Below are 27,821 nucleotides of genomic sequence, written 5' to 3' on the forward strand. Positions count from 1 at the left end.
TCAAGTGTCCACGAATTAATCCATTAGCATCCCTCCAAAGTTGAAGTTGACAAAACACACTATAGAAAGTTCTTTGTTATAATTGATTAATAACGACCATTCCCTTATTTTATTTTCTCGGACCATACATTTTGTTGGCGGAAGCTCTTCTATACGCAATTTCTTATATGAGTCTTGAACTAAACGGTACATCTTCGTCTACCGAAAAAAGGTACATGTTCCTTACTCCTCTTTTTTCTGGGTCCCCGATTTCGGCGCTTCTTTATTAGCGGAAGAGGATATGGGAAGTAAGCCGACATTTGCTCCTTGCACTGCGAGAAATGTTGGCTTTTCCGGCGGAATTTGGACGGATTAGTCCTGTCGGAAAGCCATCGGAATTATGACATTGAAAATCCGTCGGCCGTCGGAAAGTCATCGGAGGAAAAAAAAAGTATGACCAGTTGATCGACAGCTACCTTTTTTTTTCCATTTAATTTTCTTCTTCTTCTTCCTCTCTCTCTCTCTCTCTCTCTGCAGCTCCCTCCCTCTCTCTGCACTCTCTCGCATCTCCTCGTTCGAGATCGATGTCTAGCTAGCGGCAGCACCTCCGTCCCGACTAGAATTGTACTCTGTCTCTCTAAAAAGCTAACTGCGGTAGATCACCGCAAACCTCCGATCCGGTCATCTCCAGCTCTCTCTGCCTAGCCCAACGAAGTGTAGGCCATGCACAACGCCCCCAAGCCTCCAACTCATGCCAAGAGCTCCAGCTAGCTCATACTCCCTGTCCAGCTCAATCTAGCCCTACAGTCCCCGAGCCTTGCTCAGTCGACAAATGCTAGCTCCCACAGCAGCTCCAGCGATCCCGCCGTCCAGCTCCAACCACCATGCACCCAGCTCCAGCTCCAGCTCTATATATGACGCCACCTAGTTCCAGCTCTAGCTCCTAAGTCAGTGTTGGGAAGGGTGTGCTCGGCTAAACAACAACGCAGCGATTAGCCTTCCTCCCCTACTAGTGTAATCGAGATAGGAACCAATCAAATCAACCAACAAATAGTAAAGAAAAAGACACCTAGAATTTTTACATGGAAAATCCCGATGTGGGGAAAAACTACAGGATCAACTCCGAATCAATGATTCACTATCAATGAAGATTACATAATGTTTTTCATCTAGGGTAAACCCTTAGATAACCAAACTCAAGAGACACACTCTCTTAGATCACTCAAACCCAAAATTTGTCATCCACAAGGGTGGTTTACAAAACCGGCCACAACAGTACATAGAGAGCTCGAATACGAATTATGACCGTTCAGAACTTAGCCCCACATGTCATGAAGCTGTTGCCAAAATTTCATCTCGATCGGAGTTCGTTTGACGTTCTAATCGAGGTTTGATATCCAGCTGGTCGAACTAAAATTTTGCACTGCTGCTCTCTGTACTTTGCTGCTGCTTTCTGTGCTGATCTGCTCTGCCTCTCAACCTCTATTTTTAGCCTCTGTTTGAGCTGAAATTAATCCTAACAAAAGTGAGTCCTTGAGCCTATTAAAGTCCGATAAAATTTCAATACGATTTGAGTCCAACTTTCTCCAAATTGAAGGGATATCCAACAGTCAGCCACCATGTCTGAGCAATGCCCGAAGGTGCACCCAGCTCCACCTTCGCCACGCACACCACGCCAAGATCTGCCCCTTTTCTACTCAACATTGAGTCGGCCGCCTCGAATCTGTAATTATTTTGAAATTACATATCAGTTTTTTAATTTATAATAGTTAATTTCAATTTTAAAAAAATATTTTTCTGAATTTATAATTTTATAAAAAATAATTCTTCAATTAATTACATATAACAATTATTTTAGTAAATTAGAAAGTGTACAATGAGTTTAGAAATTGGAATGTAATTACAGTTTATTTGATGAAAATGACATTTCAATTAATATAATATTATTTGATTAAAATTAAATTCATACATAACAAATGTAATTATAAATTATTTAATGAAAATAATGGAGTTTTTAATTATATTTTTAAATTAGTATAGGCAATTAAAGATTTGATGATGAATTAATTTCACAAAAAATATAATTATAATATATGATGAAAATTAAAAATAATTAATTTAATTGTGAATCTATTTAATTTGAAGAAAAATTATAAGTTTATTTGATGAAAATTAGAATCTAATTAACATGTATATATATATATACATGTTAAATTACCTAATTACAATTTTGTTTGTTGTATAGGTTCGTGGATTGTCTAAAGGAGTCCGACCCCTTACACTTGTTGCTAGGCCGCATTGAAAGTATAGTCGAATAATTACATTTATATATATAATTAATGTTAATATTTAGTTAAAACTTTAATGTTTAGATTGATTGTATATGACCCTAGGTTAGTCGCCATTTTAGAGTTGTGGATTATGAGGACGAGATTTGGGGAAGTGGTTGAGCCTTTCCATTATAGATTTGGTTATGTTTGTATTGTTTTCTACGACGTAATAATGAGCTATGAATATTAGTTATCATTTATGCTTATGCGATTGATTGATTAATTGATGTGTTGCCGACTGTTTGTATTTTGTAATCAATGCATTTAGATGAATATCCCTCCACATTGGGAATGGATGTACAATAGGAACAATCTGAATGGTGAAGGAATTAGGCAAGAGTTTATTGATGGGGGTGAAGACATTCTTGGAGCATGCTTCTATTTTACCGAACTGCGCAAGCGGGAAAATTCAAAGTTCATGCTCAAAGTGCTGGAAGAAAGGGTGTTATTTACCACTTGTTAAAGTTTAAGAACATTTGTATCGATACCGTTTCAAGCATAACTATTAGTATTGGACTAATCAAGGAGAAGTCGATCCTTATGTGGCTTCTAGTTCTACTAGAGTAGTAGAGGATTCAAATGCAATTGGGATTGACGAGAACCCGTTCGATAGGTACGGAGACATGAATTATGGGCATGAAAAGCATTTAGGATCTTTGATGTATATTGTTGATGAGGGGCCAAATCTGGAGGAACATAAGTCCGCATTGAATTTTGCCACTAGATTACTGAGCGTTAAAAGTGATTATAATGTCGCCTAAGGTGCGATAAATGAGCTTCTAGCCATGTTACACAGTTTTTTTTTTTTTATGAAAGATGACATTCCTAAGAACTTTTACGAGGCGAACAAGTTAGTATCAAGTCTCGGATTGAGCACTGTAATTTTTTATTGCTATCTAAAAGGTTGTACGTTGTACTATAAAGACAATGCTGCTTCTATTAGATGCAAATTCTGTGGTGATGAAAGGTAGAAAGAATGTTATGATGCTAAAGGCAAAATAAAGGTTATGGCGATGAAGAAATTTCACTACTTTTCTCTAATCCTGAGATTGAAAAGACTTTGTACTTGTTCGACCTCAGCAAACAATATGAGATGACACTACAAGAACGGACAACTTGAAAATGTAAAGTCTCACCCATCCGATGGGAGATCTACGAAGCACTTTGATGAGGTGCACTCAGATTTCAAATCTGACCCTCATAATGTTCGGGTTCAATTATGTTCAGAAGGGTTCGCACCTTTCAAAAGAGGGAAGAAGGCTTACTCGTGCTGGCATGTTGTTATTGTTCCTTACAACTTGCCTCCGGAATTGTGCGTGACATCGAAATATATGTTTCTGACATATATCATACTCAGGCTAAAAAATCAAAAGACAATGATAGATGTGTACTTTTAGCCACCTATTGATGAGCTGAAGGGGATGTGGCATATTGGGTTACACTTATGATGCTTCGATGAAGCAGAACTTCAACATGAGGGCTGCTCTGATGTGAACTATAAATGATTTCCCTGGTTATAGTATGTTGTCGGGTTAGATCATTGTGTATGAGTTATAACAAAGCATTCACACTTATATATGGCCACAAGAATAGTTGGTTTGATTGCCATAGAATATTCTTGCCACAAGACCATTAATACAATAAGGATATAAGGAACTCCAAGGCATGGAGAATTGAGCGAGAAGACCCACCACTTATTGTAGATGGTCAACCAATATTGGACTAGGTTAATGTGAATAAAGTAGCGGAAAAAGGAATGTATGTCAAGGAGGATGGTTATGGAAAGAATCATAATTTCATTAAACATAGCATTGTTTAGGAGTTGCCATACTAGAAAGATCACCTCATTCGGTATAACTTAAACGTCATGCATATTAAGAAGAACGTCTCTGACAACATTTTTAATACTGTCATTGACATCAAGGGTAAGAAGAAAGACACCGTCAATGTCTGAATTGACTTGCAGATCACATGTAACTGTCTCGAAATACATTTGGTTGAAGGAAGAGGTGGAGTTTTTCAAATGCCCAAGGCCCAATGTATGTTGTCATATGATCAGAAACACAAGATTGGTGAATGGGTGAGCAAGCTCGAGACGCTGGATGGATATTCGTCCGATATAGTATGACATGTTGATGTTGATCAATGTAATTACCAAGGGTGGAAGAGTCATGATTGTCACCTCTTCATGGAACAGTTATTGCATATCGCATTCAAGGACCTGCCTGATCACACATAGAACCCCCAATAGAGCTCAGCAAGTTTTTCAAAGATTTGTGAAGGCATGAAGACTTGGACGTGATGGAGCGAAACATTCCCATAATATTATGCAAGTTGGAGAGAATCTTTTCTCTTGCGTTTTTCAATTGTATGGAGCATTTACCAGTAAATTTGGTAGATGATACACGGAACTGAGAGCTTCTTCAATTTAGGTGGATGTATCCATTCGATAGGTATTTTGGCAAATTGAACAGACCATTAAGCAGAAAGGCCATGTTGAAAGGTCAACATGCGCGGCATATTTGAGCATGGAGACAATTAATTTCTGCTCATATTATTTCCCAGCTGATGTTCGTACTCTAAGGACCCGAGCCCTTGTAATGATGATAGTGGGGCATCCAATACTTCACCTCAAATGTATGGGGTTTTTAATCAACTGGAACGTCATCCGGAAACTATTGATAAGAGATACTTGAATAAAGCATTCAAGTATAGCTTCCGGGAACTATATATGCGGAGTTTCAACTCCATGTTTGACGGTGTTATTCAATTGCTTTGAGGTTAAGCCATACCTTGAGTAAGGACCACTTAAACAAATATATATATATATATATATTTAAGGATAGAACCTTATGATGTATGGGTTTAATCTAACCAATTCAACCCAGTTTGATAATGTTGTAAGTTTGATGTTCTTTAACATCAAGTATGGCAGAAGACTAAAGATGATTTCTTCAAGTGGTTCAAGCAAGTGGTTAGATGGCCATTACATCAAACTCGAATCGGATTGATGTATATTTCCAAGCCTATGTAAACCTAAGAATTGGAATGTTATCATTTTATATACACTTAATTTGACTAATGAAGTTAGCGATGAAACATTACGCACTCTTGCATGAGATCCAAGCATACGTGTGAAGACACACTAGATGTATTTCGTCAATGTTTACAAGTTCCAAACTGCTCAATTCGGCCAACATAGGACGACCATGAATTCTGGAGTATCGATGAAGAGGGATGGAGGACATTCTTATTATGGCATATCGGAAGAGGTGATACAGTTGGAATATCCTGGATTACTTGTGAGGACGGTGGTCCTATTCTTTTGTGAATGGTTCTACCATACTCCTGAGACGGGGACGAGAATGTATCCTCAAACGGAGATTATTGAGGTTAAGCAGAGGCGCAGGATTCAGGATTACAACCGTTTCGTTATTACACGCATGCAATACATGTCTATTATGTGTCATACTCAAGCCAAGAGAGAAGTAGATCTCAACAGCGAGTTGTTATAAAAACAAAGCCATGGGGGAATGTAGAAGTTCACGAGTCATTGGAACTTGCTTATCAAAATAAAGAGTCGTTGCATGTTGGATCAATAACCGACAATGACCATATTTACCCCTTAGTTGATGCTAATAACCTAATGGATTATGTTCGACAAAAAGATATGATAGAAGATTGCCGCAATGAAGTTCAAGAGAATGAGGATGATTATGTGGATTCAAACGATGATAAAGATGAACTTAATGAGCTTCGGCATTAGGATTTGGAATGAATGATTCATGAGAAAACTTGATTTTTTTAATATTATTTCCAACTTGATGTTTTGTACATTAGGTAATTTTTGAATACAATCGTTCAATTCATAAGACTGATAAATATGATTGTTCTTCACTATATTATGCACTAATCAAATAATTTTAATGTTCTACTAATGCAGATGAGTGACAAACAGAGCAAGAAGAAAAGCATCAACCGTAGGGATACTGAATTATAGAACCATGATAGTTGGAGCCATTCGTTCTTGAGGACCTACATTCAATCATCAAACCAACCATCCCCTATGTCCTACAATCAATCACCGAAGCACCTGTCACCTGCTCGTGGGACTCCGATAGGTTTATATGATCATTCACAGGTAAATCAAATTTTATTGTGTACTCTATAAGTGATTTTTATAAGTAGATTGAAAGATTAGCTAACATTTGGGTGTCATTTGAAGCTCACACAACTCCGCGTAGGTTTCACATCACCCAAAGAGGCACCCGCACCCACACCTAAAGAGGCACTCATCGCTTAAATGATGGGCACCCTTTGAAGGCCCACCCTTTTCATTAAAAAAGAAAAAAAGAAGTGAATTTGTGGCGAGCAACGGGTCTCACACTCCCCCTCCCCCCCCCCCCCCCCCCCCCCCCCCCCACCCACCAAAAAAAAAGTCAAAAGCAATTGGTCGCGTGGCGCTCTTCGAGCCCACCCGGCCAACCGCTAATGGCTGGGCATTGTCCCTAACGAATGCTTGCACAGATGCATAGTGCTTGAGGCGGGTGCCCTCTGCAGCGAGGGCAAGTGCCGAGGCCAGGGCCCCCGAGATACCACATGAATTCACCCCCCTCTCTCACCAAAAAACGCATGGGAAGAATGCCCCAGTCTTGACTAAAGATGATTTCAAATATCTCGAAGAAGAGCTTCATTCGAGTCCACCTCAGCCTAACCATCATAAAAAAGCGAACAACTACCTCGAAATTTACCTCGAGGAATAACTGCTATAAATCCAAGTTCCACACTAGTTCTAGACTACGCTTCATTGTCCGTAATTCTATTACGGCGATATCTAGTTAAATTTCGCCCGTATAATGACATTTAATACTGCGGAAGCCTCAAATTGGTTGATAATGACCCATGAAGGCCTTCAGGTTCACCACCAAGGCCCAATTAATTTTCCTACCGTCTACATAATCATCCCTATGGGCACGTATATACAAGGAAATTCTTAAGGTAACCAAGGACAAATAATCTTTACTAGTCTCTAAAAACACTATCTTAACTTGAACGTCGGATGGGACTTTTAGGCACCAACCCGAGAACCCTCCTTACGAGTCATGGAAAGGCGGTCGGATTTGAAAGGAGACTCGAACTCGAAGATTCTTCGTGGTAGGAAGTGGATTCCGACCCAAATTCTTTACTGAAATCGTGATTCTCACATTGTGCACAAATTCTCCTAACCGGCAACTCCCATCTTCTCGAAGCTGCAATTTCCTCGTAGTTTTGAAATAAAAAATAATTATTTTAAGAGAAAAAAATAGTAAATGTCATATTTTAAGAGAAGGAGGTGAGTATCGTTTTAAAATTTTAAAGAAGTGCGCGTGAATTTTATCAAATCATCTTTAATTTTGTTCTTGAAAAGATAATGACCATTAACCTCCATCCAGTGCAAATTACCAAAAAGAAAAGAAACATTGTGTCTTAAATTATATATAAAAAAGAAAAACTTTTTAACGTCGTTTTTCTAGCATACCCTTCTTCAGAATCAAATTAAAGTAACATGGATGAAGGAAACTCCTAAGACAATAAATAGTGCATCATTTTCGAACAGAGTTAAATCGACATGTAATGTAGCAACAACCGCAGCACGTAATTGATAATACACTATCAACAACCACGAGTGGTAGTAACAGTAACAGGTGACGCATTACCAAATATCAAGAGAGGGAGGAAAGGTCAAACGAAGAGACAAAAGTGTCCTTTGCTCGAAACACCCCTCATTTCGATATATATATATATATATAGACACGCACATATGATATATGTATGGGGGAAAAACTGGAGTGAGAGTTGAGAGGGGGAGCTTCATCACCCAATCCCTTTCAATTTCCACACCACACGTAGCCGTTGTGTGATTAACCACGTGGGACTGCGGTACCTTGCCGACACTTACGAAATTCCTCTCTTTTTCTTTTTCCCTCTAATATCTTTTATTTTTCCTATTATAAAGAAAATTCAATACTTAATACAATGAAAGAGAAATTCTCAATAATTAATAAAACAGCACGAGTAGTCTCACTAGATATCAAATCTGCGATCTCTAAATCAACATGCGAGAGCGTACGTCATAGAGCTATACTCTCTTTTTTCATTCTCGAATGTTTAATAAAAGAAATTTCAAAAAAAAGAAAAGTATTTAAAAGATGGAATTAACAACTGATGTAAGGGCATGTAACCGGCAGACACGTTTCAAATTTTACTTAATTAATGCCCGACACATATTTAAGATAAATAAAGATATACAAAATGACAGAGCCCCCACCACTCAATTTTTTTTTAAAAAAGTCCGTTCGGATTGGCCCACGTGTTTTATGCTTTTATATATTTATTCTGCTTTTCTATGGCGTCTACTACACCATACTTTAAATAAATATATATATATATATATATGATTATTAATAATAATTGAAAAAGGACTTTCGGGAAGGGGACAGATTAACGTTCGCCATCTTGATTTCGAAATTGATTCCGTTCTAAATTGCTTTTCACCGTCAATCCTCATTCCCCCGCTTCCGCCCCGATTTATAATAATTAATATTAATTACTAATAATAGATAAAGAGAAGTCAGCTCTGAGAGGATTCGAGCATATCAAAAAGCAAATGTTCATACCAACTTTAGTTGATTCGAACGGTTCGATGTTTGTTTCGCTTAAGCAAATCTCGAATTCGAGTCCTTATGAATGTAAAATATTCATGTTTGGAGAGTTTTACCTCTTAGTGAACTGATTCGGTTTGACTGAATTAATCGGAATCCAATTGAACTTATGGATATAAATGTTCACAAATGAAAAAAAAGTAAATGTCAAAGCATATCAAAAGTAAATAAAGTTGTTTAATTCAAATTCCTCTTGCTTTCGTATGCTCACCACACACCATAAGATAACATTCCAAATTAAGCTCGAACCCTCCGAATTTAAATTTATCCCTTACTTCCTCCGCATCGATTGCTTCGATGCATCTAAATATTATATCCTTTATAATTTCAACTAGTTGAGTGGCCAGTGTGATAGACGGGTTAGAATTGATCGGGGAGGTAGCAGCAGTAGTACTTAATTGAAGTTTAGATAACTCGTTACAAATTTTAATCTGTACTCTTTTTTAAAAAAGAATTAGCAATATATTGTAAGTTTTGATAAAATAGCAGTATAAGTGCTTTGTCTTGGTTGAAAAAAAATGTTAAATAGTTCTGACATAACCAGAAAAAATCAATTAAATTTCTAAAATAAAAAATAATAATTTTGATATGTATTCGAGTGACAAACGTTTATATTTTATCTGTAATAATCTGATTTGTGTACTTGCTCATGATACCTAATAAAATAGGATCATCAAAAAATCTCATTGATCGGAAAAGTAAAAGCTAATTTTCAATTAGTAACAATCTGTCAGGATCGAAGGTGCCACGACTCTTCCATTAAGTTAGCTGGATTTGGGAGGATGCTGTGTGACACAATATAAGCCACGGTTTGTCTTCATTAGTACATATAATAATATTGCTACTAACTAAAATTTAAACATTACAACTACTCACTTCAATGAATTCGCTCGGAAACTTAGCTCACCTAGCAAGCAAGCTAACATTGAGCTCATAATTAATTTGAACAAGCTCGACCTTCGAATCCGACGTTATGGAACCGTTTCAAACACACGGAGAAAAAAAATCATCCTAGATAAAAGAAAAATGTCAATTTGCCAAGCACTTCGTAATTAGAATTGAACTCCAAACGGGATTAGTCACGACTAATAGGATGAGGATACTCGCATTCGATTGATTTACTCTAAATTGAGAGGACTACCTTGGCCCTAAATATTGAAGGAGAGTTATTATGGGGGGGAGGGGAGACCGTAATACAGTTGCAACTGTATTTGTACGTATGCAAATGAAGGAGATCATGAGCCGTCTTATTAAAAAGACCGAACAAAAGCATCATATTTTATGGTCCGCTGTGGAGGGATACCGTCACGTGTCGGTGGGAAGATAAATGCGTTATAACACAGCAGCCGGTGGAGAAGCACTGTCTCCTCCTCCCCTCTTCCTCTCCTCCTTACACCCTCTGCGTCTCTGTTAATGGATCTCTAAGTGCCCAACCAACAACCCCTCCACCCCTCTCTCTCTGTCCAACCACAGGATCATGGGATTGCTGTGATTGTCCCAGCTGCCTTTCTTCTGCCCACTATAACAGAAGAAGAAAAGTGCTCTGCTTCTGTGGAAACAAAAACTCAAAGAGGGACGTACCTGCAGGTTGGAGACTGCTGGGGAAGGTGGAAGCGGGAGAGGGGACAGACACAGAGGAAGGTGAAAGACGGGGAACAGGACTGGCCGGGTTAAGGACGATAGCGGTGAGACTCGCAGGGGGCGGGAGCAGGAGGAAGAAGAGCAGGAAGAGGCCCGTCAAAGTGAAGGACAAGCTCATGGACTGGTGGCACAAGATGGTCTTCCCCGTCCGGAGGCTCTGGTTCGCGGTCTCAACCCGGGTCAAGTCCCGCGAGAAAGGTCAGTAATCAGTATCCTAATAAGCTCTATATCCTGTGTTCGTGTCGCGCGGCGCGACACGGCATCATTTGTTTTATTTATTTGTTTGTTTTGTTCATTCCAAAGATCAAAGGAATATATGACTCATAGCTGCTCTGGAAGTGCAACATTCAGGCATTAATAATATATTCGGTATCTTTGCCTGAAGTGGCAAATTCTATGCAGCACAAAAATATAAGCAAGTGGGGAAAGTCGAATAATAAGTCGAACGACCGGGAATGAGATTAGAATGAAACTCTGTTTAGATTCCCGATTTATCGGAGGGAGGATGAAATTCTTGCGTTCGAAAGAAGCAGGATCCAGTGGTTGTTTCCGCTTTCCTCCCTGTGCAAAAAAAGTACAGATGTTACCGAACTGCCATTACCATCAAATATGGTAACAGTCCTCAGGGCAAAATGAAACTCCCTGCATTTACCAGTCTCTGAATTATCCAAATTGATAGACTTGAGTTAAAACTTCTAATCATCTTGTCAAATAAAATCAAAAGCTATACTCCAAGATTGCTCTCCATATTTCCAAGAACAGGATAAAAACGAACAGGAATATTGACGCGACTAGCTGCAGATAAGGTCTCCATCTACCTCCGACACGACACTTCGTGTCGCGATACCCTTAATTTTAGACCACAATGATTGTACTTGTGCCATAGATCATGCAAAGCTTAGTAACATCAACCTCTAATAATGGCCGCTGTGTAGATGATCACCGACTCCTCGATGGGTCACTGTTGATTTTTGGACAACTATTTCCCATGCTCGCAAGTCGCCACCTAACAAGAAGATAACTATTTAAGCACTTAAAAAAAAATCTTACTTAGCCGAACAGCTGCATTGTATTTAGACTACAAATTTCAAATAAATGGGGGGCCTCCTCATGACCTTAAAAAAAAAAAAAATGGCCCGTGGTGGAGTCCCTTTCGGTGGGACTCCTTTAGTACACTTCTTCAACTCTCCTATGGAAATGAAAATTCTGGGTCACAAGTTCAAAAGATTCCTTGCAAAGTGGGCCTTCATCGGTTTCTATCAATCGTACGGAAAGCCTCTGCCATAATGGTTCCAGTAAGCACCGGTAGGCTGCCTCCACTGGCTGCCTGCCCTGGCGCCCGGAGGAGGCGCGCGCGTCTCTGACCAGCAGTGCGTCTATGGGCAGAGGCACTGGGCAGCCAATACGAGACTGCTGCGTGGCGGCCCCCCAGGGCCTCACGCGGCAGCCCCTGCCCTCACTTTTAATTTTTTTTTTCTTAATTGGATGCAACAGCCAGATTTGTGGCGGTTGCAGTCAACGGACACCGGAGAAATCGAATTTATTTTTGTACTAATTTAATTTATTTATTTTGTATTTTTTTGTAAATTTTAATTAATTTAATTAATTAAAACTATTAAGAATATATATTAATCATATATAATAGTAGTTATAAGCATTTAATGTGAGCCCGGATCAGAAGCACTAAAATTAGAGATACGGATGGAGTATGTGTCTCTCCTTTTCTTTAGAATCTATCTCTGTCTGACATGGTGCCTATGTGGTAGTGTGGGCCCAGATCAGAGACAAGGAGAGACACCCCCATCGGAGAAAGCCTTAAGGAAACTCCTACCCCTCCACTGCAATGTAACACTGTCAGCTATGTTGTGACCAGCCCCCTTTGGCCGAGAGAGCAGTCTGTTTCTGAAGACAGGACCAGCATCGCTTTGGGACAGGTTTATATCCTTATCGCTTAGATATGGTCTAAATGATGGCAACAGCACCAAAAGTATCCGGTATGTGTGCAAACAAGAATAAACAGAACGAGGTCTCTATTTCTATTGCATATACAAACCGGCCTTGCCAGATCTCCTACAGAGCCTCAATAAGCAGGTTTTACGTCTTAAATATGCCCGTTTAAGATTTAAATCTGGACATTCTAGATACCTAGATCTCAGGCCGCCTTTGAACCGGGGACCATCACTTGGTATCTTGAACCAGTATTGAAGTCCCAAGTATTTATGATTAAATGGTCAGCAATATTTACCTTATGTGTTGCTCCATCAGGTTAAGCTTTCGCATGCTACTGAACCAAAGCTTCGTCCTCTGCTTTCAGGTGCTGGGCTTCTGAAGCTGCACGACGATGTACAAACCTGTGGATATGAGGACGTACAGGTGATGTGGGAAATGCTGCGAAGATCGGAGACAGAGACCATGGCCCCTAACCACGGGAAGCGCAAGCAGCGGCCTTTCTGGAGGGTATTCGTCTGGTCCAACCACAATGCAGCATCATCCCTACCTGGGCATCGTGCCTGAAGGCCTCGAACCCCCACCTACTTACTGCAATAATAATGAGTTGTTAGTGTCCTGCAACCTTAACATGGCGAGCTTACATTATCATAAAGCAAAGCCATGGCATTTACATTGTACACAACTATTTTGAATCGTGTCGATATCAAGCTAGATATGATATATATGGTCAGTCCATCGCTACTGCTAAGTAAAGGGGGTTCCATCAGAGGACAGATCACGTGTAAATATATGTCATCTTGTATGGTTGTGGACCCACCACCAATTCAATGCTGATGTAACTTTCACCATAAGGTTCTTCTTGCACATTGCTCCATGCCCACAATGCGGATTCACATAAAAAGCTGAAAGAGGAAGTGAAAGGAAAGGTAAGGCGTTATGATATTAAAACATTTGGGGAACTCTCACTTATTTCTACAATTACATCTGTTTAAATAAACTAAACAAAAAAAAATCGTTGTTCGTTCTAGAATGACATTTGAAAGAATCGTGATATTTCCTCCCGATTGAAGAGCCGATTGCTCGTAATGAACTGATGAGACATTATTGGCTTCATTTTAGAATGAATCGGTTGCTCATCGATCTATACAGCCAATTGAAGCACGAAAAGCAGAATCCGATTGCAGCACAAAAACTCGACAGCTATTCTGATCTCTCGATCTCGATTTTTCTGAGCACCAACATGTGAGCACTTACATCTTAATGTTTGTAGTCGTCGCCCCATAGAAAGAACTCCTAGGGAATTTGGGAATTTGGGAATTTCTCTTCAATTCATTGGATGACAACTTGCACGTAGAGTTCAATTTGAACATCTCTTCTTCAATGGAGGTTGCAAGACTTCTAAATTATGCTTTCTTTACTATAAAGTAATTGTATCATAATTGCAAATTACGTTTCAACATTGGGCTTATTCCGTCAGACAGATAGATTCACGTGCTGCACTTGACTCGAAGGTAAGTTTATCACGAGTCCAACCAGACTAGCAATTGAAACTGTCCGCAAAAAGACACTCATTTTACTCATTAAAGAATAGAGAAAGAATGGTTGAATCCTCACGGTTTAGGTGAGGAGAGTATATTCTATTATATAGACACTGTACATGATTGTTAAAGGAAAGTACATAAATGTATATCGATACATGCCTAGAATATAGCAATTATAAATGGAAATCTACGATCGCATATCATCCTCTATTACTCCCTGGCAAGCCGAACGGGGAAGTCTCCACGTAAAGCTTGGATCGAATATCAGCAAAGCGGGATGACGATAAACCTTTTGTGAGTCCATTAGCTAGCTGATCACTGGAGTTGATAAAACGAATAAAAAGTTGCTTACCCATGAATCTCTCTCGCACAAAGTGATAATCAATCTCAATGTGCTTAGTTCTGGCATGAAAGATAGGATTCACCGTAAGGTAAATCGCAGAAATATTGTCACACTAGAGAGTGGGAGGATGATGTTGCGATATTCCCAGTTCTTTAAGAAGGGACTGTAGCCATAAGATCTCCACAGTGGCATTTGCGAGACTTTTATACTCTGACTTAGTACTAGACCAAGCTACAGTCCGCTGTTTCTTGGAGCTCCAAGAGACTAGATTGTTCCCAAGAAAAATTACAAACCCACTGACTGAGCGACGATCATCAGGATTTCCTGCCCAATCAGCGTTAGAAAAACCATGAATGGACGATGTAGAACTGGGATGAAGATGAAGTCCATGACTGATGGTTCCCTTTAGATACTGCAAGATTTTTTTCACGACTTGCCAGTGAGTAGTGGTAGTACAGTGCATGAACTGACAGACTTGATTAACTGCATAGGCAATGTCAGGTCTAGTCAGAGAAAGATACTGCAAGCTGCCCACTACACTTATGTAGAGTAAGGGATCCTCAAAAGAACTTCCATCATGAAGAGAGAGCTGAGATCCTGTAGTAATAGGGGAGCTGATAGGCTTGCAATCTCGCATAGAGGTGCGAACAAGGATGTCATGAATATATTTGAACTAAGTGAGATAGAGTCCAGTGGAACCCCTGCGAGCCTCCATGCCAAGAAAGAAATGAAGCGAGCCAAGATCCTTCATAGCAAACTCCTTCTGTAGGGTAGTGATTATCGACTGACAAGGTGCTCTTGGAGTCCCAGTCAGAGTGATGTCATCAATGTAGACTAGGAGATAAACAATGTATTGTGGTCCCCGGAGCGTGAAAAGAGAGGAATCGGCCTTGGAATCTGAGAAGCCAAGACGCTGAAGATAGGTGTTGAGTTGTTGAAACCAAGCCCTAGGAGCTTGCTTAAGCCCATACAGAGAGCGACGGAGTCTGCATACATGATCAGGACGGAAGGGATCAACAAAACCAGGAGATTGGGCCATATAGACTTCTTCAGTGAGATAGCCATGGAGAAACGCATTCTTGACATCCAGCTATCGAATAGGCCACTAAGAAGAAACAACAATGGAAAGGACTGTCCGAATGGTGACCGGCTTGATAATTGGACTGAACGTTTCTGAATAATCGACCACTTCCCTCTGATTAAACCCTTTTGCCACCAGTCAAGCCTTGTAGCGATCAATGGTGCCATCAGCCTTCTGTTTGATACGATAGACCCATTTAAAGCCAACGATATTATGAGCAGGAGATGGTGGAACAAGATCCCACGTATTATTATGAAGTAGTGTTGTATACTCCTCTTGCATTGCTGCTTGCCAAGCCAAATGTTTACGTGCTTGAGCAAACGATTGAGGCTCCTATAATTCTGCAAAGACAATGAAAGCAGAAGGATGACAAGATATCATAAAACGCGGAGGAGGAAGAGTTCTATCCTTGGATCGCGTGGTCATCCTGTGTGTATTATGAGGAATAGGTACATCTTTAGAACAAGATCCCACGTATTATTATGAAGTAGTGTTGTATACTCCTCTTGCATTGCTGCTTGCCAAGCCAAATGTTTACGTGCTTGAGCAAACGATTGAGGCTCCTATAATTCTGCAGAGACAATGAAAGCAGAAGGATGACAAGATATCATAAAACGCGGAGGAGGAAGAGTTCTATCCTTGGATCGCGTGGTCATCCTGTGTGTATTATGAGGAATAGGTACATCTTTAGAACCCACAATATCCTCAGCCGGTACTGTAGAACTTGCAGACTAGTCAGGATTCTCAAGAGTAGACACTAGTGGATCAGTGGGAGAGGTGGTAAAGTTATGAGAGTTGTGAAGTGGTAGTGAAACATATGAGGAAACATGAATATGAGTGATGGTGGTACTAGAAGAAGAGGGAATAGACGTACCAACAACACATACGGGCCTATAGGAGGACCCTATAGCTCTCTCTGAGATAGGCAACGCTGTCCTATAAGGAAAAGAATGCTCATCAAAGACTACCTTAGTTGACAGGAAAATTCGACCTGTGACGAGATTGAGACACCTATATCTTTGATAGTGATAGGGATACCCTAGAAAGATACAAGGCTGAGACCGTGATTCTAACTTATGACGAGTGTAGGAACGAAGATATGGATAACAAAGACATCCAAATACCCGTGAATTGGAGTAATCAAGAGCATGACCATTGAGGACTTCATACAGTAATTTGAAACCAAGAGACTTGGTAGGTAGTCAATTGATAATATATATGGCGGTTTCAAAAGCATAGTCCCAGAATTGTGTTGGAAGCGAAGAATGAAAGAGTAATGAAAGACCCATGTCAACAATATGACAATGCTTGCGTTCAGCAGACCCATTTTGTTGAGGGACATGAGGACAGGAGATTCGGTGAAAGATGACATGACTCTATAATTCAGACTGGAAATCTACAAATAAAAATTCCTTAGCACCATCAAACTGAAAATATTTGATTCGATGTCCATAAATATTCTCAATTTGAAGACGAAATGCACAGAAAACACGAAGCACATCATGTCAAGATTTTAAGACATAGAACCAAGAGAACTTACTATAATCATCAAGAAAATGAATATAGTAATGATGACCAGTATGTGAGGTAACTGGTGCAGGTCCTCAAATATCAGTATGAATAAGCTCAAATAAGGAAGTGCTCTTATGATGAGTCAAAGGAAATGAGTTATTTATTATTTTCCCTTGTTGACAAGCAGAACAAACATAGTCAACATGGTCGTTATTGAGAGAACAAGAATGATTCAAAGTACGACGAATAATGGGAAAGGATGAGTGACCAAGACGCTGATGCCATAGGATACTAGAACTAGATGTGAACATATGAGCTTGTGGACTATCAGTGTGCATGTCTCTCTGGTGAAAGCAATAGAGCCCGTCCTTAACTGGACCACGCATAAGCTCCTGGCGGGTATGAAGATCCTTCACAAGAAAACAGTCCAGGTGAAGCTCAAAGAAACATCTATTATCCTTGGCAAATTTATATATAGAGATAAGATTTTTGGAAATATGTGATGCATATAGAATATGATTTAAGTGTAAAGGGCGTTGAAAAATTTTAATAGTAGAGGAACTGGAGGCTAGAATCGAGAGTGCTTTACCATCACCTACGAAGACATTATCTGAAGTCGGAATGTCATCACGGAGATTAAGATTGGATAAGTCGGACGTCACATGATATGTAGCACCTGAGTCCATATACCAGTCGAGGTCATGGAGTCCTGGAGAGGAACCGTGGGTTATATGAGCTTGTGCCTCAGAAATAGAACTGAATTGACAAAAAGGTGCGGTGTGGCCCGCACGATTACACAGCTGATAAAGGACTGGGGATCTGGGCCCAATGTACTGAGCCGGCCCAAGAGCATGGTTGCTGAATGGAGCTGGGCTGCGAGCTGAATAAGCAAGCGAGGTGGGCTGGTGTTGGAAAGGCTCAGCCAGCCCAGTACGCGGATCGCAAATTTAGCCCACATATCGACCCGACCTGAAAATCGAATTAAATTGCATGTCTAACCCGAGAGCTTCTCCTCCTCTACCCAACTTAGCTCCTCCCGTGTCTCTGCTCGCCCCATCTCCGAACGAATTCCTCCCAAAGCCGCCCTTGCCTTTCCCCTTCCATCATTTTCCTTTCCCATTCCAATTGCCATGATTCCCTTAGTTGCCACAGCTATTCGCATAGTTAATCTCAGCCGGGGACCCAGAAGACTTGAGAAAGGTGCGGGAGATGGCGCAGTTGATGACGTCATGTTTTGAACTGCTATATAGAGACGACGCTCCTCATGGCCGACCAGAAGAGACTGAAGTTCTTCCGTGGTCATAGGGAGCATTCTCTCCGACTGGGCAAGGACGATCGGTTCCCAATCGGGACCAAGTCCTGTGTAGACGCGCTTGTTGATTTCTGCAAAAGTCTTTGGCTTTCCAATATGTGCATATCGTAGGGCATGCTCCTTTACCAAGTTAATGAATTTTGCCATCGATTGGTCTCCTTTTTTTAGGTCACGCCATTGTTGATCAAGGAGGTCTTCTTGTGCAGCAGTTTGGGTGAGGAAGGCAGCAACAAGCGACGTCCAGGCTTTAGAGGACGTTCTAGCAGAGAGAATGGTTACACCGATTTCTTCAGTGACTGCCAACATTATTCAGGTAAGAGCAAAATTATCCCTTGACTGCCAATTGAGATAATCAGAATTTTGCATGACTGTACCATCTACTCCAGTTGTGGTTTTGCTCGGTATTGTGATTCTTCCCTCAACATAATCGAGCAGCCCATATGTCGTAAGCAGAGGAGTCATTTCTCCTTTCCAATATGGATAATTCCTGCCATTTAGCTTGACATGTATGGTTGGAGAGGATGAAGGAAGAGTAGTGGAGTTTGAAGAAGAAGAGGGAAGAGTCATGAGAGTTAAGGAGGAAGAGTCATGAGAGTTAAGGTGGAAGAACTGTCAGCCATTGATGTCAAAGAGAAAACAAATGAGGAATAGGTGAGTAAGAAGAATAAGCAGAAGCAAGGAGTCGAACCAAGTGGGTGTTACCCTGCTAGAGCTCTGATACCATAAAAAATAGAGAAAGAATGGCTAAATCCTCGCAGTTTAGGTGAGGTGAGTATAGTCTATTATATAGACACTGTACATGATTGTTAAAGGAAAGTATATAAATGTATATCAATACATGCCTAGAATACAATAATTACAAATAGAAATCTATGATCGCATATCATCTTCTATTACTCATACACTCTCCTACACAGTTACACTCCTCATGTCATCTACAAATACCGAAGATTCGGCACTCTAATTTACTTCCGAATAATATGATTCTAGCCACCGATTAACCTCTAAAAAAATAAAATAAAAGAGAAATGAGCGATGCATATACAACCAACAAAAATTTGGAACACATCAACGTGCGTCAAGCTCAAGACTAAGATTTCGACAAACACACCGAAATACCAGGGATTCAGAAATGAGGATTTCTACCTGCGTCTTAAAAGCTGGAAAGACAGGAGATGCGCAGTTGCCAGGACCGAAATCTGGACGGAGGTAGCAGTTGGACGGAAATTTACTGAGATTCTCCATCTCCCTCAGCAGGAAGGAAAGACGGCAAATTATTCGTGAAGAGAGTTTCGTTGTTGGACTTGATCACGGGCCGACCTCAGTTGGATTGGATCAACATTGGCTCATGTCAGGTCCGGCCCAAAATAGTACATTGTTTTTCAGCCGTGGTTTTCCCCTTTATATTTACTAGAGTATCCGCGCTATGCACGGGATTTCATAGCTCTAAAAATTTAAATAAAACAATGTATGTGTCATGCAAAATGAACTACTAAAAATTATGAAATGCTGTCTATATTATATTATAGATATAGTAATTACTATATATTACTATTATTATATTATAATTATAATAAAGAGAAAACATCATGTCAAAGTAAATTTACAAGAATGGCCTTAAAAAATTTCAAGAAAAGGAATTACCAAAGTTTAAATTATAAAAAAAGAAAAAGAAGAAACTAAGGCCCGGTTTATTTGGAAAAAAATTTCCAATTTTTTTGAAAATTTTTCAGAAGAAATGTAAAATTGTAGAACATGTGTATATTCAACCAAAATGAAGAATAGTGTTTTTAAGAAAAAATATTTTTAATTCCCTAAATTCAAAACAATTCAGAGAAGTACGTTTAATAGTTTTTCAATTTTCTTCTCTTTAATTATAAGGTTTTTTTTATCATTTATTTTTTCTTTGTTTAGTTATATCAATTCTCATTTCTTTGATTTGAAAGTTTCTCTCAATTTTCGTTGAGTAAACATAATCTCTTATTTTTCTTTAGAAAAATAAATTTAGAAAATGAGAAGAGAAGTGAAATGAAAAATAAAAAAGATTTTTGGATAAAATGCACTCTCCCTTGAGATTTGAAGAAATAGCACATAACCCCATTTATTTAAAAAAATATGCACTTAACCTTTTTTTGATTTCTTTGACTAACCATCGATTTTTTTAAGAAAATACAAATTTGGGCCATAAATTTTGAATCTTTTTGTTAAGACGATGCATTTACTTTTAAAAAGTTCATGCAAAAAGTTCATGCAAAAAGTTCTTGTAAATTCTTTCTTACTTTTAAAATATTTTATGTAATTTTAGAAATAACAAAAGTGAAAAAAAAGAAGGGGATTAAAGAGAGAGAGAGAGAGAGAGAGAGGCCTCCGGCAACGTTGCTTTAGGTGATCGTCGTAGGCGGTCACCATCCAACAGCCATTTTATGTGATTACACAGTTCAAAAACCGATGCACTTATTTGTGGATATGATTCTTTTTATTGTACCGATTCCATCATTGATGGCTCGCCTTCAACCATCACTGTGCAAGATGATGCCTCTAGCATCCTACATTGACATCACCTTGGACAATGGTATCCGATGATGCTTTATATTTGATTTGGTTTGTAAGAAACATTTAAAAATCAAATTTTGATTTTAAAAAAGAGTTGTATAAATGGTTATGTATGGGGCCCACCTTTGACTTTGTATAAGTTATTTTGTTTTGTTGTGGAAAAAAAAAAGTGGTATAAATGGGATCCACCATTTGACTTTGTATGGGTTATTTTGTTTTATTGTGGGTAGAATTAAATTAAAGTGTTATTTTAAAATCACACTAACAAACCAAACAAAACGTTAACCACCCTTTCTTCTCTTCTCTCTATTCGTAGTTTTTAAATTTTATTTGTATTTTCAATTTTTGATTTTTCAAAATAAAGAAAATATTTCAAAAATAAGAATTTTATATAATGTGAGCATTATTCAATAAAAAAAATGTATAGCCTTAAAAAAAAGTAAACCCAAAAATTATGACCTCATTTAGCATTTTCTTTTCCAAAAATAATGATTTGGTTAAATAAAACAAATGGAGTTAAACCCCCAAGGGTTAGCACGAGTGGTTAGGACTTTCGTACGCTTTGTAAGTAGTCCACAATGTCGTAAGTTCGAATCCTCTCTTGCGCGCGTAGCCGTTGGTGAGGTCACCCACACATGTGCTGGACTTACCTAGATCTATGGATTTGTGGGGTGTTCATGGATCCGAGAAAAATAAACTTATCGTTGTCAAAAAAAAAGAGAGGAGCTAAGTGCATATTTTATCAACAAATGGGGTTGAGTGTTATTTCCCCAAACCTTAGGCAATTCATTTTACTCAAGATTTTTCCAAAGGTGAACAGACTTTAAAAAATTTAAAAAAACTCTATCCACTTTCTTGAAGAGAAATTACCCATATATACCCCTTTTTCTTTTGACATTATTATTTTTTCTCTTCTCTACCATTGCAAAATTCGAAAAGAGTTTTCGTCTCACTTTACTTTCCATTTTTGTCCATAATAAGTAACTTTCTTTAATTATGATAATTAGATTTGGAGTATTATTGTAAATTGGCATAGAGTAATAGCACATAAATATATACATTTAATACACATAAACATACATTTAATAAATTTTCCTTTCCAGTTACTTGCTACTCATTATTTTAATCGAAAAAATTCGAAATTTTTTGAAATTTTTATTATGAATACATTGAATATATACATGTGAATAACAACTTACATAATTCAACTTATGTAGACATATTTTGATTCAAATAGCTGGACTTTAATTCATAAACAGTAAAAAAAAATTAGGGTAAAATGCATTCTCCTCCCATGAGGTTTTATTTAATGACACTCTACCCCAATCTTAAGCAAAATAGACACTATATTCCATTGACTTTATTGACTTAATAAGATAAATTTCTTTTGGTCCTCAACATTTATTTACTTTTCACTTTTATCCTAATTCTTTTTTTCTTTTAAATTATTTTCATTTTCAATGTTGCACAGTTTATCAACTTTGATCTTACTATCTAAATTTCAATAAAACCTATTAATGTGCAATATTTTTTAGAATAATAAAATTTTGGAAAATAGAAAAGGAAAGAGAACAATTTGTCAACAACCATTGAGGCTCTCAACGATTTAGAGTGAGAGTGTCTGTTGGCGAGACTCCACTCCCAAGATCGATATTCAAAACTGTTACATTTGACACAAAGAGATCATGTCTACGATCTAACAATATTTTTGTGAAAATAGATTTTAAAATAAATTTATAAAATGGGCCAACATCGTAGGGAGCTTGCCTAATATTGACGACTACAACTATCAGTTGAAGTCCTTGGTTTTAGGGGATGGGTGTGACTGTTCCTCTACTCTACCCTAAGTCCCCATCCCTCTAGACTCGCGCCCCCTATAGATCATTGTTAACTAGTAGCCCCATGAGGCATCGAGGTGGTGACAGTACCATCACGTTCTTACTTCTTGTTGACGTTTCTTTTTTCTTATTTATTAAATTTTAAAAATTATTATTATTCATGAAAATTTGCATGATAGCAAATTTTTATATGAAAATCGTGTTACGTGGTACCACTCCAATGAAATTATAGATAACTATTTTCACGATTTATAAGCTTGGATGGTAGGTGATTACCAACAAAGTCTCCATCCCCCATAAAGAGAATTTAGAGGTTATTGACCATCTCGAACACATATAGTAGTTACAAGATGTTAAGGGCGGGGCCTCGTCTACTGCAAATACCTCCACCGTAGATAACCTAAACCTTAATGGTCATTGACCATCTCAAACATATATAGTAGCTACGAGATTCTTTTAAATTTTTTTTTTATTTCCAATCATTCTTGACCAAAAAATTATTATTCTTTATTTTTGATGTCGATATTGAACAAAAAGATTAATTAGGACGAAATTGAAAAAGGACCAAAAGAATTTTTTCTTGTGAGTTCAAAATGATCCACGGGATGAATTATCACTTTTTCTATTAAGAATGGGAAGGAGTGTCTATTTTGGTCAAGTATGGGGTCGACTATCATAGGCAAAGCTTCATGGGATAATGTATTTTACCCAAAAAAAATTATAATCACAATTGAAAATTTTCGTGCATGTAACATAAATACACTAATTCCACGCGCTCTAGAATATAGATAAAGCAAAAAAAATAAAATAATAGAAAAACTTGTTCTGCCTATAAAAGTAAACTTGGGAGAAAACGCGACAATAGAAATGAGCAGTGAAAAGAAATCAATTGTTTTTCTGTTTCCATTCTTCTCTTTTTTAGAATAGTTGCATTCTTTTTCATGATTCCTTTTTCAGTTGTCTTTTTGATGTGTAACTTCGTAGTTACGCCACCTCTGATCCCTGTAATTCTATTTCCTAGTTACTCTAGTGCTAATTATACATTTAAGGAAGGTGGAAGGGCGCAATGAAAAGGGGGATATACGAAGAATACAAAAATATGTTTAAAATTTAAACAGCCCTAATTCATAATGATTTGGCCAAAAAAAAAATTGCTCAATTATAACAAATACTCGATTGCTTAATAAGTATATATATTAATATTATGATAGGATCACTAAAGAATGTCTTTAGGAAAATGCTTGCTACCTAATATAAGCCACTCCTTATCGTAATAATAAAGGGCCAGCCAGCAACACCGACATTTCCGCGAGTTCTTTAAAAAATCCCGCTAAAGGTGTTGCGGAAATTATTGAACTGCAAAGACGCACAAACTGTTCATTTTAGATCAAGAAGTATCAAGTATCTGATCAAACGGGAAGCTTGCTTAATGTACAAGGAACTCCAAAAAGGGTGCTGCCAAAGTTGAAGCTCCTTTATCTTTGCTCACAAGTCAAGAGTAGGGACTCGAGCTAACAGTATAATACAACCAACCAGAAGAGAGAAAATATAGCATGTGATGAAGATTCTTTGGATCACGAATCACAGCAAAGGCTTATCATCAGTAACAACAGGGCAAGGAAAAAAGAATAGCTTCCTGCCTCTTGCCAGGGGATTGCAAAATGTTAAAAGAAAGAAATGACAATCCATTCGTAAACAAGAGGTGGTAACTCTTGAATAGAAACATTAAAAGATCTCCTTCAAAGCAGAAAGTAGCAGCAGCCTGCACTTTTCTTCATCTTTCTCCTCAGGCAGAATCCATAGAAATATACAGAAACATAAAAAGAACTGTTCACTTACTGACTTCTATCACTCTTTACCAGACGTAACACTGAGTAGTGCTTCTACTGAGAATTGTATATTAACACTTCCGAAAGATGATCATTTGCCTTTGAAAGTAAGACCAGCCATGATGGAATCACCAAGAGCTCCAGATAAGAATGCAGAAACGCCTGCGAATGAGAATAAATCTTGACTTCATAATGGTCTCTTTAACAAATTTTGTGGTCTAAACCTTTGAACAAATTATCTTGCGACTTGAACAGCAACTGATTTCAGTGCACCTTTTGCTGAAGTGTACCTGTACAAGAGCAGTGGATGGAGATGACAGCCCTTTCTAACCACATTGAAGAGCTCTTCGTGGGTCGAGTTGTCCGCTGCAGTAACTGGAAGGAACAGCAGAAATCTCCTGTCTGCCTCTCCACTCTTCACCAGGTTTCAGAGTAATGGGCTTCTCAACACAAGCGGCCTCCACGCACAGCATATGCTTGTACTCTTCATCACCAAAATCAGGCATTGCCTTCGCTTTCTTATCCCAAGGATTCCACACCACTGCAAAGCAAAGTTACGTCGATAAGTATTGATTGCATTTATGAGACAAAGAAGAGAAGTTTGAGTTGCTCCCCATTCTCCTTCCACTTTCATTCCAGTGGTTTACTAAATTTTTGGGATTGAATTAACTCGGAACTAAGTCTGCCTCATAATGATATGCCCATCTTACCAGCATCTGGTAGCCCATCCTTTCGCAACACAAAAGTTCTCTTCCTTTCATGGTCCAAAATAGCAATCTTTGTAGGTGTACTGAGATATATCCTGTCCACCTACAGGAGCAGATGGTTTATAAAGTTAACGGGGATATGAATAATGGACACCGAGATCATTAGAATGAGAAAATAGCTAATGAAAGGAATACTTCTGATTCAAATGTTATGGCATCTCCTTGCTCAGTGAATCTCTCCCTGTTCTTTAGGTTATCCAGATAGTCCAGAGTCTCCAGTCCTTCAACCCGCACTTCACTATAGAAAAGCAACGTAACATGTTTAAATACAGGCTAAAAACTAGCATAATTCCCTGCAGACATCTTTAATTAATTGCAATGCTCAGGAAACATTAAATGTGATATCGAGTTTTATAATGATAAAACAGAATCTTGTCGCACTAAATAAATTAATGTAGATTAATTTTTCTTTGCCATCTATTCCAAAAGAACCTTCTTTATTACAGGAAGGCATCACGCCAATACCTATCAGTTTTCTCAAAGGTCTATTTACGTGGGCATACAGATAATACATGAGCTAGAAAATATTTAGCATCTTTTTATAACAAAGAATTTTCAACGGCACTGCATAATTCAGGATCAACAGACCTGATGTCAGTAACAGCAAAATAGGTATGGTAGGCAAATGTGAATGAAAATGGCTTTCCATCAGTATTCATATTACGAATCCGTGATGTCAACATCAAATCTCCCCCAGGTCCCAGCGTAATCCTCAAGCGGAACTCATATCTACAATGAATTAAAGAGATTTTCGCTCTTAGTCAACCAATGACCGCTTAAAAGTTCAATTCAGCCAAACCAAGGACAGTATCAATATCGTGCATGTAACTAGTTCAAATCACATTCAATCAGCAGCCACCAAGCACCTGTGGGGCCAGATTTTGAAATCTTCTTCAGAGTGCTTCAAAATCAAATCAACAAAGGCCTTATTGGAGGTACTTGTGGCAAAAGGCGGAGGATCGTGATCAATGCTCCAAAACCTGTTCCTCACAAATCCATGTTGTTCAAGAGGACCAAGATTTGAAAACTGCATATTTAAGATCATCTCTTAGAAGATGTCCAAAGTACTGTTAAGATAACTGAGTACCTCGGAGATGGAAGATACATACTTGAGGAAAACAGATAGGAATGCCTCCACGAATTGGTTTCGGCGGCTTGAAATTAGACTGGTCCAAAGAACATGTAGTTAGCCTTAGAAGATTATTTTCTAGAACAGCTTTCATAATTCCGTATAAGGTATAATATAACATAAGAGCTATTTGGACAGCCGAGCACGCAGACATACTAAGACATGTACCCTAAGAAGAAAACGGAAAGATTGTAAGGAAGTATAGCACCTTGCTGCTGACGAAAAGCAATTCTTCTCCATGTTCATTCTTCCAAGAAGTTACTTGACCCCCATACAGGTACACCTATTCAAAGAAGAATCAGATAGAATCCAAATTAAACATGCACCAAAGCTACGAAATGAATAAATCTCCTAAAAACTTCCATCCAATATAATGACAAATGGTGATGAAATTCAACGAACAAATCAAGATCATGCACGCAGAACTGTAGTATCTACACGGAGAACGGTATAAAATGCAAAACGGATGCGTAAATCGGCTGAATCAACAGCCTAAACCGATCATTTACGGAATTGCGAATCCACCGCTGGCCTCAACCGATTCAATCAACGCCTCACTCGAGCGACACGATCAAACACTTCAAAAACTAGCGCATCTAAACCTAGCCGAGGACTGGCACAATTCAAGGAAAAGAAATGACTCAAAACGTTCGCCGGTGGCGGTGCAAAATGAAAAACAATCAGTCACGAGGACATTGAAGAGCAAAGGATCAGAGATTGTGAATTGAGGAGGTTACCTCGGCGGAGCAACCACGGACCTCCCGCAGGACGACCTTGTCGAGGCCGTTAACGCCCTTGCAGAGCTCGACGTGCTTCACCTCCACCCTCCTCTCCGGCGGCATGGCCATGTCGGTTACCAATTCTCTCGTTCGGAAGCTGGAATCTGTGTGGGGATCGAGTGGATTTGTGCAGATGTAGACGGGAGAGGAGAGAGAGAGGGAGAGAGAGAGAGAGAGAGAAGAAAGTGATGAGTGAATGAATATTTGAGGAGATTCTCAGTTTCTTTGAGCTTCAGGTGGCGTTTCGTCCTGTAGATTTATCCTCCCTCCCTCTCTCTCTCTCGGCCTCCCTGCAATTTTCCCCCTATTTTTCCGCCCGAACTATTCCGCATTCTCACCGATTTTACCCTTTTGCCCCCTCATTGGAGCCTCGATGGATTTTGAGCTCACCGGCCCATTGGGGTGGCCCACCACATGGGCTGGGCTTCGTGTAGGGCCGAATTGCATAACCAAAATTATATTTTATTAGGAGGAGTCAGTCTTCTTTGAAGATTGAGGAAGGAATCGGGCAGTTTTTATTCGCATAACTGATACAA

General features: G+C 38.8%; 2 protein-coding genes across 2 annotated transcripts; one reads left to right on the forward strand and one right to left on the reverse strand.

The window, feature by feature from the left end:
• Positions 1 to 5,518: 5,518 nt before the first annotated feature.
• LOC116200399 lies at positions 5,519 to 13,465 on the forward strand. Its single transcript, XM_031531245.1, has 3 exons — positions 5,519 to 5,735; positions 10,253 to 10,849; positions 12,966 to 13,465. The coding sequence occupies exons 1-3, from the start codon at positions 5,519 to 5,521 to the stop codon at positions 13,163 to 13,165; spliced, it is 1,014 nt and encodes a 337-aa protein (XP_031387105.1). The 3' UTR covers positions 13,166 to 13,465.
• Positions 13,466 to 24,330: 10,865 nt separating this feature from the next.
• On the reverse strand, positions 24,331 to 27,566 carry LOC116200264 (putative glucose-6-phosphate 1-epimerase). The gene is made up of 9 exons (XM_031531089.1): positions 27,244 to 27,566; positions 26,715 to 26,789; positions 26,487 to 26,543; positions 26,244 to 26,404; positions 25,966 to 26,106; positions 25,513 to 25,615; positions 25,321 to 25,420; positions 24,901 to 25,151; positions 24,331 to 24,772 (listed from the first exon to the last, which is right to left on the reverse strand). The coding sequence occupies exons 1-8, from the start codon at positions 27,352 to 27,354 to the stop codon at positions 24,937 to 24,939; spliced, it is 963 nt and encodes a 320-aa protein (XP_031386949.1). The 5' UTR covers positions 27,355 to 27,566; the 3' UTR covers positions 24,331 to 24,772; positions 24,901 to 24,936.
• Positions 27,567 to 27,821: the final 255 nt, after the last annotated feature.

Source organism: Punica granatum, chromosome 3, assembly GCF_007655135.1.
Source record: "Punica granatum isolate Tunisia-2019 chromosome 3, ASM765513v2, whole genome shotgun sequence".
Lineage (NCBI taxonomy): Eukaryota > Viridiplantae > Streptophyta > Magnoliopsida > Myrtales > Lythraceae > Punica > Punica granatum.